The sequence below is a fragment of the Neoarius graeffei genome, chromosome 2 (genome assembly GCF_027579695.1).
Source record: "Neoarius graeffei isolate fNeoGra1 chromosome 2, fNeoGra1.pri, whole genome shotgun sequence".
In the NCBI taxonomy this organism is placed as follows: domain Eukaryota; kingdom Metazoa; phylum Chordata; class Actinopteri; order Siluriformes; family Ariidae; genus Neoarius; species Neoarius graeffei.
Window position 1 is genome coordinate 52,841,561 of NC_083570.1, and position 16,175 is coordinate 52,857,735.

General features: G+C 44.4%; 1 protein-coding gene across 12 annotated transcripts in view; it reads left to right on the forward strand.

Moving 5' to 3' along the window:
- Nucleotides 1-16,175, forward strand: part of LOC132881671 (AP-3 complex subunit beta-2) — a 136,398-nt gene that overhangs the window by 69,995 nt on the left and 50,228 nt on the right. For all 12 annotated transcript variants that reach the window (XM_060914401.1, XM_060914406.1, XM_060914402.1 and 9 more), the window contains exons 4-8: nucleotides 7,071-7,166; nucleotides 8,217-8,377; nucleotides 10,800-10,866; nucleotides 10,984-11,166; nucleotides 11,270-11,449. In XM_060914401.1, coding sequence (XP_060770384.1) covers nucleotides 7,071-7,166; nucleotides 8,217-8,377; nucleotides 10,800-10,866; nucleotides 10,984-11,166; nucleotides 11,270-11,449 — 687 coding nt within the window. The remainder of the gene's footprint in view (nucleotides 1-7,070; nucleotides 7,167-8,216; nucleotides 8,378-10,799; nucleotides 10,867-10,983; nucleotides 11,167-11,269; nucleotides 11,450-16,175) is intronic.

Below are 16,175 nucleotides of genomic sequence, written 5' to 3' on the forward strand. Positions count from 1 at the left end.
GAAAATGTATCATTTAAAGAGAAAAATTAGGTGATTTTAAATTTCATGACAACAACACATCTCAAAAAAGTTGGGACAAGGCCATGTTTACCACTGTGAGACATCCCCTTTTCTCTTTACAACAGTCTGTAAATGTCTGGGGACTGAGGAGACAAGTTGCTCAAGTTTAGGGATAGGAATGTTAACCCATTCTTGTCTAATGTAGGATTCTGTTTGCTCAACTGTCTTAGGTCTTTTTTGTCGTATCTTCCGTTTTATGATGCGCCAAATGTTTTCTATGGGTGAAAGATCTGGACTGCAGGCTGGCCAGTTCAGTACCCGGACCCTTCTTCTACGCAGCCATGATGCTGTAATTGATGCAGTATGTGGTTTGGCATTGTCATGTTGGAAAATGCAAGGTCTTCCCTGAAAGAGACGTCGTCTGGATGGGAGCATATGTTGCTCTAGAACCTGGATATACCTTTCAGCATTGATGGTGTCTTTCCAGATGTGTAAGCTGCCCATGCCACACACACTAATTCAACCCCATACCATCAGAGATGCAGGCTTCTGAACTGAGCGCTGATAACAACTTGGGTCGTCCTTCTCCTCTCTAGTCCGAATGACACGGCGTCCCTGATTTCCATAAAGAACTTCAAATTTTGATTCTTCTGACCACAGAACAGTTTTCCACTTTGCCACAGTCCATTTTAAATGAGCCTTGGCCCAGAGAAGACGTCTGCGCTTCTGGATCATGTTTAGATACGGTTTCTTATTTGAACTATAGAGTTTTAGCTGGCAACGGCGGATGGCACGATGAATTGTGTTCACAGATAATGTTCTCTGGAAATATTCCTGAGCCCATTTTGTGATTTCCAATACAGAAGCATGCCTGTATGTGATGCAGTGCCATCTAAGGGCCCGAAGATCACGGGCACCCAGTATGGTTTTCCGTCCTTGACCCTTACGCACAGAGATTCTTCCAGATTCTCTGAATCTTTTGATGATATTATGCACTGTAGATGATGATATGTTCAAACTCTTTGCAATTTTACACTGTTGAACTCCTTTCTGATATTGCTCCACTATTTGTCGGTGCAGAATTAGGGGGATTGGTGATCCTCTTCCCATCTTTTCTTCTGAGAGCCGCTGCCACTCCAAGATGCTCTTTTTATACCCAGTCATGTTAATGACCTATTGCCAATTGACCTAATGAGTTGCAGTTTGGTCCTCCAGCTGTTCCTTTTTTGTACCTTTAACTTTTCCAGCCTCTTATTGCCCCGTCCCAACTTTTTTGAGATGTGTTGCTGTCATGAAATTTCAAATGAGCCAATATTTGGCATGAAATTTCAAAATGTCTCACTTTCGACATTTGATATGTTGTCTATGTTCTATTGTCAATACAGTATCAGTTTTTGAGATTTGTAAATTATTGCATTCCATTTTTATTTACAATTTGTACTTTGTCCCAACTTTTTTGGAATCGGGGTTGTACCTTATTTTGTAATCTTCTATTTGTCTATAAATACACCATGGGAAGCCTGAGGGAAATGGTATTTCAATGCACTGTATACTTGTACATGGACATATCTGTTAGGGTTTTGCTGGGATTCGAACCTGGTTCATTGGTGTGATAATCCAGCAAACCCCCACTAGGCCACCAGGGGGATGACTCAAATGCAGAGGCGTGAGGCGGAAGTAGAAAAAGAATCAAAAGGTTTATTTAAACTATATACACTATATACAGGGCAAAACAAAAGACAAAAAAAAAAACCAAAGAGTATAATCCAAAAGAAAAGCAAAGTGCAAAAATACAAAAGCTAAGAAGATCAAAAAACACAGTACAAAGGAAACTGGAGATAAACATAACAGCACAAAGACTCCGTGACAAGAGGACTGAACTCAGGGGTATAAATAGACAAACTAATTAAGGACACAGGTGAAGATAATTAGGCAATTAACACAAACACAAAACACAGGAACAGTGGCGGCCTCTAGAGGCCAAAATAAACACGACATGAAAAGGAAATAACAGCGGCCTCTAGAGGCCAAAACAGTCCTAGTCCTAACAGGACCCCCCCCTCTAGGAGCGTCTCCTGACGTTCCCAGGGCGATCCGGATGGGCCGAATGGAAGTCCCGACATAGTTCTTTATCAAGGACATCCCGAGCAGGAACCCAGCAGCGCTCCTCAGGACCATAGCCCTCCCAGTCCACCAGATATTGCAACCCGCCGCAGACCCGGCGGGAGTCAAGCAGGCGATTCACAGTGAACACAGTCTGCCCCTGGAAGATGCGGGGGGGTGGGGGGTTCCTAGGGGCAGGGGCATACGTAGACGTCAGTACGGGCCGTAACAGGGAAACATGGAAAGTGGGGTTGATCCTCAGAGTCCGGGGCAACTGGAGCCGGTAGGAGACAGGGTTCACCCTGCGCACCACCTTGAAGGGGCCAATGTAGCGAGGAGCAAGCTTGCGGTTCTCCACCCGCAGTGGAAGGTCCTTAGTGGACAGCCAAACACGCTGCCCAGGGCGGAAAGCGTGTGCAGGTCTCCTATGGCGGTTGGCCTGAGTCTGGTTGGTTCTGGAGGTCTGTATGAGGGTCTTCCTGACCATGCTCCAGGTCTTGCGACACCGTCTCACATATTGGTTGACCGAGGGCACCCCTGCGTCCTCCTCCTGGTCCGGGAACAGAGGTGGCTGGAACCCGAATTGGCACTGGAATGGCGACAGCTTGGTGGCCGATGACTGCAGGGTGTTGTGGGCGTACTCCGCCCATGGCAGCCAGGTGCTCCACGATGTCGGGTTATCCATAGCCAGGCCTCGCAGGGTGGTTTCCAGGTCCTGGTTGAGCCTCTCTGTCTGACCATTGGACTGTGGGTGAAACCCAGAGGAGAGGCTGGCAGTGGCTCCGATGACCTTGCAGAACCCGTGCCACACTCGGGAGGAGAACTGGGGCCCTCGGTCTGAGACGATGTCCTGTGGAAGACCAAAGACTCGGAAGACATGATTAAACAAAAGTTTCGCAGTTTCAAGAGCAGAGGGGAGTTTGCACAGTGGTATGAAGCGGCAGGCCTTGGAGAATCTGTCAACTAAGACCAAAATGACCGTGTTACCTTGTGACTCAGGGAGACCCGTGATAAAGTCGACTGCCACGTGGGACCAGGGACGCCGGGGAATGGTCAGAGGATGCAGGAGACCCTGGGGACGCTGTCATGGGTTCTTGGTTCTGGTGCAAACCTCACAGGACAGGACAAATGACCTTACTTCCTTCTCCATGTTAGGCCACCAGAAGCGTCTTTTCAGGAAGTCCAGGGTCCTCCGAGCTCCCGGGTGGGCGGTGAGAGGGGAAGAGTGACCCCACTGGAGAACCTTGGCCCGGGCTTGATGTGGGACGTACAAGAGGCCTGGTGGCCCCGTCCCAGGACCGGGGTCCTGGCGTTGGGCTCGTCGGACAGCCTCCTCAATACCCCAGCGGACAGGGGCCACAATCCGGGACACAGGGATAATAGGCCCGACTTCATTCTCCCTGTTAGTGGCAGAGAACAGTCTGGACAGTGCGTCAGGTTTGGTGTTCTTGGAGCCGGGGCGGTATGAGAGGGTGAAGTCAAACCGACTGAAAAACAGGGCCCACCTAGCCTGTCGAGGGTTCAGTCTCTTGGCTTGCTGGAGGTACTCCAGGTTCTTGTGGTCAGTCCAAACCAGGAATGGATGTTGTGCTCCCTCCAGCCAGTGCCTCCACTCCTCAAGGGCCAGTTTGACCGCTAGCAGTTCTCGATCCCCCACATCGTACCGGGACTCAGCAGGACTCAGGCGGTGGGAGAAGTAAGCGCAGGGGTGCAGCTTTCCTTCCGAACGTTGAGAGAGCACCGCGCCGACACCACTGTCCGAGGCGTCCACCTCCACGATGAATGGTTGGGAGGTGTCCGGGAGAACCAGAATGGGTGCCGTGCAGAAGCGGTCCTTGAGGTCTTTGAACGCCTTTTCTGCCTGAGGAGACCAGCCATAAGATCCACCTGTCCCTTTGGTGAGGTCTGACATGGGTGCTGCCACAGAACTGAAGTTCCTGATGAACTTGCGGTAGAAGTTAGCGAATCCTAAGAACCGCTGAACCTCCTTAACGGACTTGGGAGTAGGCCAATCCTGGACGGCCAGGGTCTTGGCAGGGTCCATTTGGAGTTGGCCTGTCCGTACAATAAATCCCAGAAAGGAGACCTCGGGAACATGAAATTCGCATTTCTGGGCCTTGGCGAACAGATTGTTCTGTAGCAGCCTCTGGAGAACCTGGCGGACATGGTGGCGGTGCTCCTGCACGGTCTTGGAGAAGATAAGGATGTCGTCGAGGTAGACAAAAACGTATAGGTTAATCATGTCCCTTAAGACGTCATTGATTAGGGCCTGAAAAACAGCTGGTGCGTTGGTGAGTCCGAAGGGCATCACCTGGTATTCGTAGTGCCCAGACGGGGTGTTAAAGGCAGTCTTCCACTCGTCTCCCTGTCGGATACGGATGAGGTGGTATGCGTTCCGTAGGTCCAACTTGGTGAAGACGGTGGCGCCTTGGAGCAGGTCGAAAGCTGTGGACATCAGCGGAAGGGGATATCGGTTGCGCACAGTGATCTTATTCAGGCCCCTGTAATCAATACATGGTCGGAGCCCCCCATCCTTCTTGCCGACAAAGAAGAAGCCGGCTCCAGCAGGTGAAGTGGAGGGTCGAATAAACCCAGAGACCAGGGCATCTTTGAGGTATTCCTCCATGGCCTTGCGTTCTGGCTGAGAGAGTGAAAACAGTCTGCCACGAGGAGGGGTAGTCCCAGGGAGCAAGTCGATGGCACAGTCGTAGGCCCGGTGCGGAGGAAGAACGGCGGCCCTGCTCTTGCTGAATACCTCCTTGAGATCCCAGTACTCTGTGGGAACTTGAGATAACTCGGTGAGATCAGGGGGCTCGGCAGGAGACACAGGAGAGCTAGAGAGCAGACAAGAGGCATGGCATGCAGGGCCCCATTCCACAACCTGGCTTGTTACCCAGTCTATGCGAGGGTTGTGGCGAGTAAGCCAAGGAAGGCCTAGAATAACTGGGAACTCAGGTGAAGGAATCAGGTGCAGGGATATTTCTTCCTTGTGACCTTGAGACTGGAGGAAAACTGGAGAAGTAACTTGGGTGACTCTTCCATCACCTAACGCTTGGCCATCGAGGGCAGACACAGACAGTGGGACTTCAAGAGGTGCAGTCGGAATATTGATGCTTTGGGCGAAGTGAATATCCATAAAGTTCCCAGCCGCCCCTGAGTCTATCAAAGCTTGACAAGAGTGGACAGACTCACCCCAGGAGATGGAGACCGGGATGTAGATTCCTTGGCCAGGGAGTCCGGGAGAGAGGGTAGGCCCCGTCACAACCCTCCCTCGGCTGGACGGGGCGGTCCTTTTCCCAAGAGTTCGGGACATGATGCTCGGAAGTGACCAGGATTGCCACAGTAGATGCAGCACTTGTCTCTCCTTCTGCGCTCCCTCTCAGATGCGGAGAGGCGAGTACGACCCACTTGCATGGGTTCTGGACAGTCACTGAAGGAGGTAGACGGTCTCCAGGTAGAGGTAGGGAGGCTGGGGGGGCTCAAGGCTTGGTGGCGTTCTCTCATCCTGTTGTCCAGACGAATAGCATGTGAGATGAGGGTTTCGAGGTCACTTGGGCATCCAATAGAGGCCAGACCGTCCTTGATGGGGTCAGACAGACCATGGTGGAAGGCTGACACCAGGGCAGTCTCGTTCCATCCACTTACTGCTGCGAGTGTTCGGAACGAGATGGCGTAATCTGCGACGCTTCCTCCTTGCCGGATGGACATGAGCTTTCGGGCTGCGTCGGTACTGATGTCTGCCTGATCGAAGACCCGAAGCATCTCTTCAGAAAACAGCTGGAAATCAAAGCACTCAGGTCCCTGTCTTTGCCAGATAGCAGTAGCCCAGGCTCGCGCCTTACCAGCTAATAAGGTGATCACAAAGGCAATCTTGCGGCGATCCGTAGTGTAGGTGGTAGGCTGAAGCTCAAAGGTGAGTTGACACTGGGTAAGGAACTCTCGGCACTCACTGTGCTTGCCGTCATACCTCTGTGGTGCAGGAAGGCTGGGTTCGCGAGGTGAAGAAGGCAGCATTGCAGGAGGCACTGGAGCAGGAGTGGGAGCTGGATCAGGAGCAGGAACTGGATCAGGAGCAAGAGATGCAGGCAGAGATGTCAGCTGTGCCAGGGTTTTCCCAATTTGCTGAAGCAGTTCCTCGTGGCGAGCGAGGGCCTCACGTTGGCTGGTGAGCGTACGTCCATGAGCGTCCATGGTCGCTCCGAAGCGTGTCAAAGCTGCCATAATTCCCTGAAGGTTGGCCGGGTAGACAGTTGAAGCAGCCTCTGCTGAGTCGGTCATGACGGAGTCTTTCTGTTAGGGTTTTGCTGGGATTCGAACCTGGTTCATTGGTGTGATAATCCAGCAAACCCCCACTAGGCCACCAGGGGGATGACTCAAATGCAGAGGCGTGAGGCGGAAGTAGAAAAAGAATCAAAAGGTTTATTTAAACTATATACACTATATACAGGGCAAAACAAAAGACAAAAAAAAAAACCAAAGAGTATAATCCAAAAGAAAAGCAAAGTGCAAAAATACAAAAGCTAAGAAGATCAAAAAACACAGTACAAAGGAAACTGGAGATAAACATAACAGCACAAAGACTCCGTGACAAGAGGACTGAACTCAGGGGTATAAATAGACAAACTAATTAAGGACACAGGTGAAGATAATTAGGCAATTAACACAAACACAAAACACAGGAACAGTGGCGGCCTCTAGAGGCCAAAATAAACACGACTTGAAAAGGAAATAACAGCGGCCTCTAGAGGCCAAAACAGTCCTAGTCCTAACAATATCGACAATAAAGCTATCTTGAATCTTATGGGAGGGAATTGGCCAAGCCTAAATTAGAAAGAGGAGAAAAAACTGTAAACAAAAAATGTAAACAAAACACAGGAAGTGAAAGCAGCACTTATCGAAATGTGAACCGCAAAGCAGAATTTGTGACATGCAGTTTCTAAAGCTATGTGTCTATCTGCCTGTTCTAGGTCAAGAAGCTGGTGTATGTGTATCTCGTGCGCTATGCTGAGGAACAGCAGGATTTGGCTCTACTCTCCATCTCTACCTTCCAGCGAGGACTCAAGGTTTGCACTTACAAGTAGCATTTTAAATTCCAACAGCATGTAGTTTTTTTAACTTCTCTGAGTCACGGTGCATGCAGATGATAATGTTGTGCTGATGCAGTTAGAAGCAAACATTAAAGGAAAACTCTATCCTGAACCACATGAAATATGTTTATAGTGAAATATATATGATGTGTTTAGCAATTCTGGTGCTGGTTTCTTAGCTGATGCTGTATTTCATTATGCAGTCTTTTTTTTTTTTAAAGATATTTTTTGGGGGGCTTTTTTCACCTTTATTGGATAGGACAGTGTAGAGACAGGACAGGAAATGAGTGGGAGAGAGAGACGGGGAGGGATCGGGAAATGACCCCGGGTTAGAATCGAACCCGGGTCCCCAGATCTATGGCATGGCACCTTAGCCACCTGAGCCACGACGCCCTCTCATTATGCAGTCTTGCTAAGTTATGGCAGAGACTCAGTGCGTCTAGTTGACAATCTACGAGATGACGAAAGTGGTAGCATTGACAGTCTTATTAGCATAAAATCTATTAAAGGAGCTGAGAGATCTGGACAGACTAAAGCACTGCTGCATCGCTCTTTTTATGTTGAGAGGAAGCAAATCCCACTGGCACAACTATAAATGGGGAGGCGAAAGGCATTGTGGGTAAACGTTAAACAAAGATCGCAGTGATTGATGAAAGAATTTTAAAATAATAATAATAATGTCAACTCAGAATTTTATTCCAGAAGAAATCTTGGACACCAGTGAAGATCATGCATTAATTCTAAATATTAGCATGGAAATCCCATTAAGCCATGAAGCATGAAATTGTGTGAACTGACACCTGCATGATAAGACATGACTCAGCAAAGCTCTCTGAGTCACTTCCTCATGTTTTCATTAAGTGGAAACACCACCTAGTGACTTGATGAGGAAAATACATTCCCACCTCCCCCACAGTCACAATGCAGCGTACATGATATATCCATGTGTCTGTCTCTGGCTTAACATCAGCAAGCCATTCAGATGATTTCTCTTTTTTCTTTTTCTTTTTTTCCTGAAACCTGTAGGATCCTAATCAACTTATTCGTGCGAGTGCCTTGCGTGTTCTGTCCAGTATCAGAGTCACGATCATCGTGCCCATTATGATGCTCGCCATTAAAGAGGCTGCTTCGGATATGTCTCCATACGTCCGCAAGACAGCTGCTCATGCCATCCCCAAGCTCTACAGGTATGACATCCTACCACTTCAAGGCACTCTCTGCAAGGCTCTATATCTACTGCTTGATTAAAAAAAAAAGAAAGAAAAAGAAAAAAAAAAAAGAAAGTTTCTAGGTTCTTTTCCAGCATATTTGGAATGGTCACAGTGATGACAGTAAAAGCAACAGCATTCACTTCTCCATGTCCCGGATGTAGCTTGTATGAAAAATATGAGTGGCATATTTCCCAGTAAAACACTCATTTTCATATACACTATATATATAATGTTATTAGCTGAAATGACAGCATACAAAATTGGCAGCATCCCAAATGTAAAATGCATTTTAGTTTTGTTTCAAAATGCAATTTCAACTGATTGTTGACAAAAGTACAGTGGTGCTTGAATTTTCTATATTTCTGCATAAATATGGCCGAAAACATCATCAGATTTTCACACAAATCCTAAAAGTAGATAAAGAGAACTCAGTTAAACAAATGAGACAAAAATATTATACTTGGTCATTTATTTATTGAGGAAAATGATCCAATATTACATATCTGTGAGTGGCAAAAGTATGTGAACCTTTGCTTTCAGTATCTGGTGTGACCCCTTTGTGCAGCAATAACTGCAACTAAACGTTTCCGGTAACTGTTGATCAGTCCTGCACACCGGCTTGGAGGAATTTTAGCCCATTCCTCCATACAGAACAGCTTCAACTCTGGGATATTGGTGGGTTTCCTCACATGAACTGCTCGGTTCAGGTCCTTCCACAACATTTTGATTGGATTAAGGTCAGGACTTTGACTTGGCCATTCCAAAACATTAACTTTATTCTTCTTTAACCATTTTTTGGTAGAACGACTTGTGTGCTTAGGGTCGTTGTCTTGCTGCATGACCCAGCTTCTCTTGAGATTCAGTTCATGGACAGATGTCCTGACATTTTCCTTTAGAATTCACTGGTATAATTCAGAATTCATTGTTCCATCAATGGTGGCAAGCCGTCCTGGCTCAGATGCAGTAAAACAGGCCCAAACCATGATACTACCACCACCATGTTTCACAGATGGGATAAGGTTCTTATGCTGGAATGCAATGTTTTCCTTTCTCCAAACATAATGCTTCTCATTTAAACCAAAAAGTTCTATTTTGGACTCATCCATCCAAAAAACATTTTTCCAATAGCCTTCTGGCTTGTCTACATGATCTTTAACAAGCTGCAGATGAGCATCAATGTTCTTTTTGGAGAACAGTAGCTTTCTCCTTGCAACCCTGCCATGCACACCATTGTTGTTCAGTGTTCTCCTGATGGTGGACTCATGAACATTAACATTAGCCAGTGTGAGAGAGGCCTTCAGTTGCTTAGAAGTTACCCTGGGGTCCTTTGTGACCTCGCCGACTATTACACGCCTTGCTCTTGGAGTGATCTTTGTTGGTCGACCACTCCTGGGGAGGGTAACAATGGTCTTGAATTTCTTCCATTTGTACACAATCTGTCTGACTGTGGATTGGTGGAGTCCAAACTCTTTAGAGATGGTTTTGTAACCTTTTCCAGCCTGATGAGCATCAACAACACTTTTTCTGAGGTCCTCAGAAATCTCCTTTGTTCATGCCATGATATACTTCCACAAACATGTGAAGATCAGGCTTTGATAGATCCCTGTTCTTTAAATAAAACAGGGTGCCCACTCACACCTGATTGTCATCCCATTGATTGAAAACACTTGACTCTAATTTCACTTTCAAATTAACTGCTTATCCTAGAGGTTCACATACTTTTGCCACTCACAGATATGTAATATTGGATCATTTTCCTCAATAAATAAATTACCAAGTGTAATATTTTTGTCTCATTTGTTTAACTGGGTTCTCTTTATCTACTTTTAGGACTTGTGTGAAAATCTGATGATGTTTTAGGTCATATTTATGCAGAAATATAGAAAATTCTAAAGGGTTCACAAACTTTCGAGCATCACTGTAGGACAGACATGAAATTGCTCAGGCTGTGTTTGTACCATAAATTTTTTTTTTTATTTTTTGGAGGAAATTAGACTTAAATGTTCACTTAAATATGCAAGGTTGGCAAATAAAAATGCACATTGTTACATCTGAGAGTAGAAACATACTACCAAGGAGCCAGATTATTCAGAATTGTTATGATTTGTTGTCAGTGTGTATGGTGTCCCACATGGTATGACATGGTAAGCATAACCAGTCAGAAATAAATACCTCCAGTTTGGGTTCCATTAAGTCATGTTGATGAATTTTTTCAGCATAGATAATATACAGCTGGAAACTTTTGTAACTTTGGATATACAACCATTTCATTTTCCTATTGTCAAAAGTACCAGATTTTCCCAATGAAGTAAAAAAGGCATGAAACCCTCAAATGAAATTGCACATTTATTTTGGATAGTTGTATAGTCAGTCTCTCTCTCTCTGTCTCTCTCTCCAGCCTGGACCCTGAGCAGAAAGACCAGCTAATTGAAGTCATTGAAAAGCTGCTTGCTGATAAAACCACTGTAAGACCCACTAGTACTCTTGTTTGCATTACCAAAATCAGCATCCTTGTTAAAAACACATGCTTCTTTCATCATTTATTTGTCAATACATCTATACGGTATGGTGTGTGGTCTTAGCTGGTCGCAGGCAGTGTGGTGATGGCTTTTGAGGAGGTTTGCCCAGAGCGTATTGATCTGATCCATAAGAATTACCGTAAACTCTGCAACCTGCTGATTGACGTGGAGGAATGGGGTCAGGTAGTCATCATCAACATGCTCACCCGCTACGCCAGGACTCAGTTCCTCAACCCCAACATTAATGTAAGTACCCAAACTCCTCATTTGTATCTGTAAATACACAATGAGTATGTGTATGGCCTTGCCTGAGTTTGAGCTTGTGATGCGTCATATGATGTATCTATAGGAGTCCCTGCTGGAGGAGGGTGGAGAGAAGGCATTTTATGGTTCTGATGACGATGAGGATGATGAAGAGAAGAAGGCTGAGGCGGCTGCCCTTGCCAAGAGGAAGCCGTATGTTATGGACCCTGATCACAGACTGTTGCTCCGAAACACCAAACCTCTGCTACAGAGCCGCAACGCAGCTGTTAGTACATGTGTCATGTCTAAACACATTTTTACACTTTCATTCAAGCATTCATTCTGGCTTCACTGTAATTTCCTTCGAAAAGGAATAAACAGTACTTTTGAAAAAAGGCCAGTAAAATAGATTGTGATGCTTGCAGACTTTCCCATAAACTGCTGATTCCACTTAAATTAGCATAAAACCTTATCTCATACACATCCTATTTATCTCATATCTCATTAATCAAGAAGAGTATTGGTAATATACTGGTAAATGTGAGCTAAACCCAGTTTTCCCATCACATTGCTCGCTAGCTAATATAGTTATGAGCCGGTATGACAGGAAAGAGCTGAAGTATTACTGCTTCTTGAAGATGCATGTAGTGAAGTGTATTAAGACATTCAATTATCATTATTGTTATAATACAATAGTTAATTCCAGTTCACTAATCGGATTGGTTGAGCACTGTTCATATTGCTCACTTATACTGTATTTATACGTGTATTTATATATGTATAGCTTTTACAACCCTGTTTCCACAAAAGTTGGGACGCTATGCAAGCTGTAAATAAAAACAGAATGTGATGATTTGCAAATCATAAAAGATCTGTATTTCATCGAAAATAGCAAAAAGACAACACATCAAATGTTGAAACAGAAATGTTATTGTTCTTTTAAAAATATATGCTCATTTTGAATTTAACGCCAGCGACACGTTTCAGAAAAGTTGGGACAGGGGCAACAACAGACTGAAAAAGTTGTGTTATGCTTTAAAAAAAACAAAACACCTAATTAGGCTAATTGGTAACAGGTCATGATTGGGTATAAAAACAGCATCCCAGAGAGAGGTGGAGTCTCTCAGAAGTAAAGATGGGGAGGGGTTCACTACAAAAGTGCAACAATTTAAGAATAACATTCCTCAATGTAAAATTGCAAAGAATTTGGAGATCACATCACCTCCAGTACATAATATCATTAAAAGGTTCAGAGAATCTGGAGAAATCTCTGTATGCAAGGGACAAGACTGAAAATCAGCACTGGATTCCTGTAATCTTCAGGCCCTCAGGTGACACTACATTAAAAGTAGACACGTGTCTGTAGTGGAAATCACTGCATGGGTTCAGGAACACTTCAGAAAACCATCATCTGTGAAAACAGTTCACCTTATATAAACAGTATCCAGAAACACTGCCATCTTCTCTGGACCCAAGCTTTTTTACGATGGACTGAGGCGAAGTGGAAAACTATCCTGTGTTCTGATGAATCGAAATTTGAAATTCTTTTTAGAAATCACAGACACCGCATCCTCCAGGCTAAAGAGGAGAGGGACCATCTGGTTTGTTATCAGTGCACAGTTCAAACGCCAGCATCTGTGATGGTATGAGGGGGCATTAGTGCACATGACATCTGGGAAGGCATCATTAATGCTGAATGATATACACTTTTCAGAGCAATATGCTGCCATCCAGACAAAATATTTTTCAGGGAAGGTCTTCCTTCTTTCAGCAACACAATTCCAAACTGCTTTCTGCACATATTAAAACTATATACAGTAGCTCAGTAGTAAAAAGAGTCTGGATGCTAAACTGGCCTGCCTGCAGTCCAGACCTGTTGCCCATTTAAAACATTTGGTGCATTATGAAGTGCAAAATACGACAGAGGAGACCCCAAACTACTGAGGAACTGAAATTGTATATCAGGCAAGAATGGGACAACATTTCTCTTTCAAAACTATAGCAATTGGTCTCCTCAGTTCCCAAACATTTACAGAGTGTTGTTAAAACTAGAGGTGATGCAACACAGTGGTAAACATGCCCCTGTTCCAACTTTTCTGAAATGTCTTGCTGGCACACTGCTTCAAAATGAGCAAATACAGTGCTCAGCGTAAATGAGTACACCCCCTTTGAAAAGTAACATTTTAAACAATATCTCAATGAACACCAGCAATTTCCAAAATGTTGACAAGACAAAGTTTAATATAACATCTGTTTAACTTATAACGTGAAAGTAAGGTTAATAATATAACTTAGATTACACATTTTTCAGTTTTACTCAAATTAGGGTGGCGCAAAAATGAGTACACCCCACAACAAAAACTACTACATCTAGTACTTTATATGGCCTCCATGATTTTTAATGACAGCACCAAGTCTTCTAGGCATGGAATGAACAAGTTGGTGACATTTTGCAACATCAATCTTTTTCCATTTTTCAACAATGACCTCTTTTAGTGACTGGATGCTGGATGGAGAGTGATGCTCAACTTGTCTCTTCAGAATTCCCCATAGGTAAACTGTGGGTGGTAGAAATGGGCAACTGGACTTGCTTGAAAATTCTTGAAAATGTTTCACCTCTCGTCCAAAAGGCTTCCTCAGTTCTGTCTGACTAATAGGGAGTATCAGATATTTATCTTAATAATATATATAAGATAAATTATATATATCTTATATATATTATTAAGATAAATATCTGATACTCCCTGTTAGTCAGACAGAACTGAGGAAGCCTTTTGGACGAGAGGTGAAACGTTTTCAAGAATTTTCAAGCAAGTCCAGTTGCCCATTTCTACCACCCACAGTTTACTATGACCTGGATGATTGAGAATCTTCACAGACATGTTCCCCATAGGTGTTCGATTGGGTTCAGATAAGGAGACGTACTTGGCCACTGAATCACTTTCACCCTGTTCTTCTTCAGAAATCCAACAGTGGCCTTAGATGTGTGTTGAGTCATGTTGGAAAAGTGCACAACGACCAAGGGCACGGAGTGATGGTAGCATCTTCTCTTTCAGTATAGAGCAATACGTCTGTGAATTCATGATGCCATCAGTGAAATGCAGCTCCCCGACACCAGCAGCACTCATGCAGCCCCACATAAGGACACTGCCACCACCATGTTTCACTGTAGGCACCATGCATTTTTCTTTGTATTCCTCACCTTTGCAACGCCATACAGTTTTTAAGCCATCAGTTCCAAAAACATTTATCTTGGTCTCATCATTCCAGAGTATAGAGTCCCAGTAGTCTTCATCTTTGTCAGCATGGGCCCTGGCAAACTCTAGGCGGGCTTTTTTGTGCCTGGGCTTTAGGAGAGGCTTCTTTCGTGGACGGCATCCATGCATGCCATTCCTCTGCAGCGTACGCCGTATTGTGTCACGGGAAATAGTCACCCCAGTTTGGCTTTCTACTTCTTTAGATCACTGCAGTTAACTTGCGTGCCGATTTTCTTCTCATCAGAAGGCGCTCCTGTCGAGGTGTTAACTTCCGTGGATGACCTGGTCGTCTCTGTGAGATGGTTGCAGTTCCATCTTTCGTAAATATTTGAAACACATTTGCTACAGTATTCTGACTGATAAGTAAAGCTTTGCTGATGATCTTGTAGCCTTCACCTTTGTGGTGGAAATAAATTATTTTCTTTGGGGAATTCTGAAGAGACAAGTTGAGCATCACTCTCCATCCAGCATCCAGTCACTAAAAGAGGTCATTGCTGAAGAATGGAAAAAGATTGATGTTGCAAAATGTCGCCAACTTGTTCATTCCATGCCTAGAAGACTCGGTGCTGTCATTAAAAATCATGGAGGCCATACAAAGTACTAGATGTAGTAGTTTTTGTTGTGGGGTGTACTCATTTTTACACCACCCTAATTTGAGTAAAACTGAAAAATGTGTAATCTAAGTTATATTATTAACCTTACTTTCACCTTATAAGTTAAACAGATGTTATATTAAACTTTGTCTTGTCAACATTTTGGAAATTGTTGGTGTTCATTGAGATATTGTTTAAAATGCTACTTTTCAAAGGGGGTGGACTCATTTACGCTGAGCACTGTATTTTTCAAACCACAATAAAATTCCTCAGTTTCAACACATGATATGTTGTCTTTGTACTATTTTCAGTGAAATATATGGTTTCCCTGATTTGCAAATCATTGCATTCTGTTTTTATTTACATTTTACACAGCGTCTCAACTTTTTGGAAATAGGGTTGTATTCCCTATGACTACACTGGGACATTTCACTGTCTTTCACTCTGCTTGTCTGTGTTCTCCACATAAAATTCCACTACCTAGTTAGAAATTGCTACCACAGTGTTGTTAGTGACATCATCAGTGGACATAGCAAACGACACTTCTCAGGAATATATCTTTTGATTTAAAGGGATAGTTCGGGATTTTTGACATGAATCTGTATGGCATCCCCATCAATAGTGTTGTGCAAATACACTGACTTACCCCTGACAGCATCCTGTGAGTCCAGTTCTTGTCCAGTTTTGGTCCAGACGAAAGTAGTCCGGCAAGTTTGTTGGGGTCACGAAAGTAAAACGTTTTTCGTCTCAAAACAGTATGTGTTCAAAAGAGTGATATATTTGCATCACAAAACCGTTGCCAAATAAAAAGTCAGACCTCGAAATCGCTTGGCACTATTTTCTCTCCCTTCTTATCACTGCGCGCTACCGGCTTCATCCAGCTGCGGCTCCAGCTTCAAGGATAAGCTGGAGCCGCATAAGTAGGAGTCCCGGCGGGTGGTTTGTATTCGATTCGTTTATATCCCGACCTTGTCAGCTGTCAGATTTATGTTCATGGACCCGGTAAGCTGGTAAATAATATATTTTTTTTTCTTTACCAAATTCTAACAGAAAACGAGAGCACCCGAAAGGGAAAACCGAGCCGCCTCACGGCTGTAATGCAAATTGCTTTCCTCCTCAGTATACAAGTGCGCTTCCATGTCAGGGAAAAAGAAACTACCAC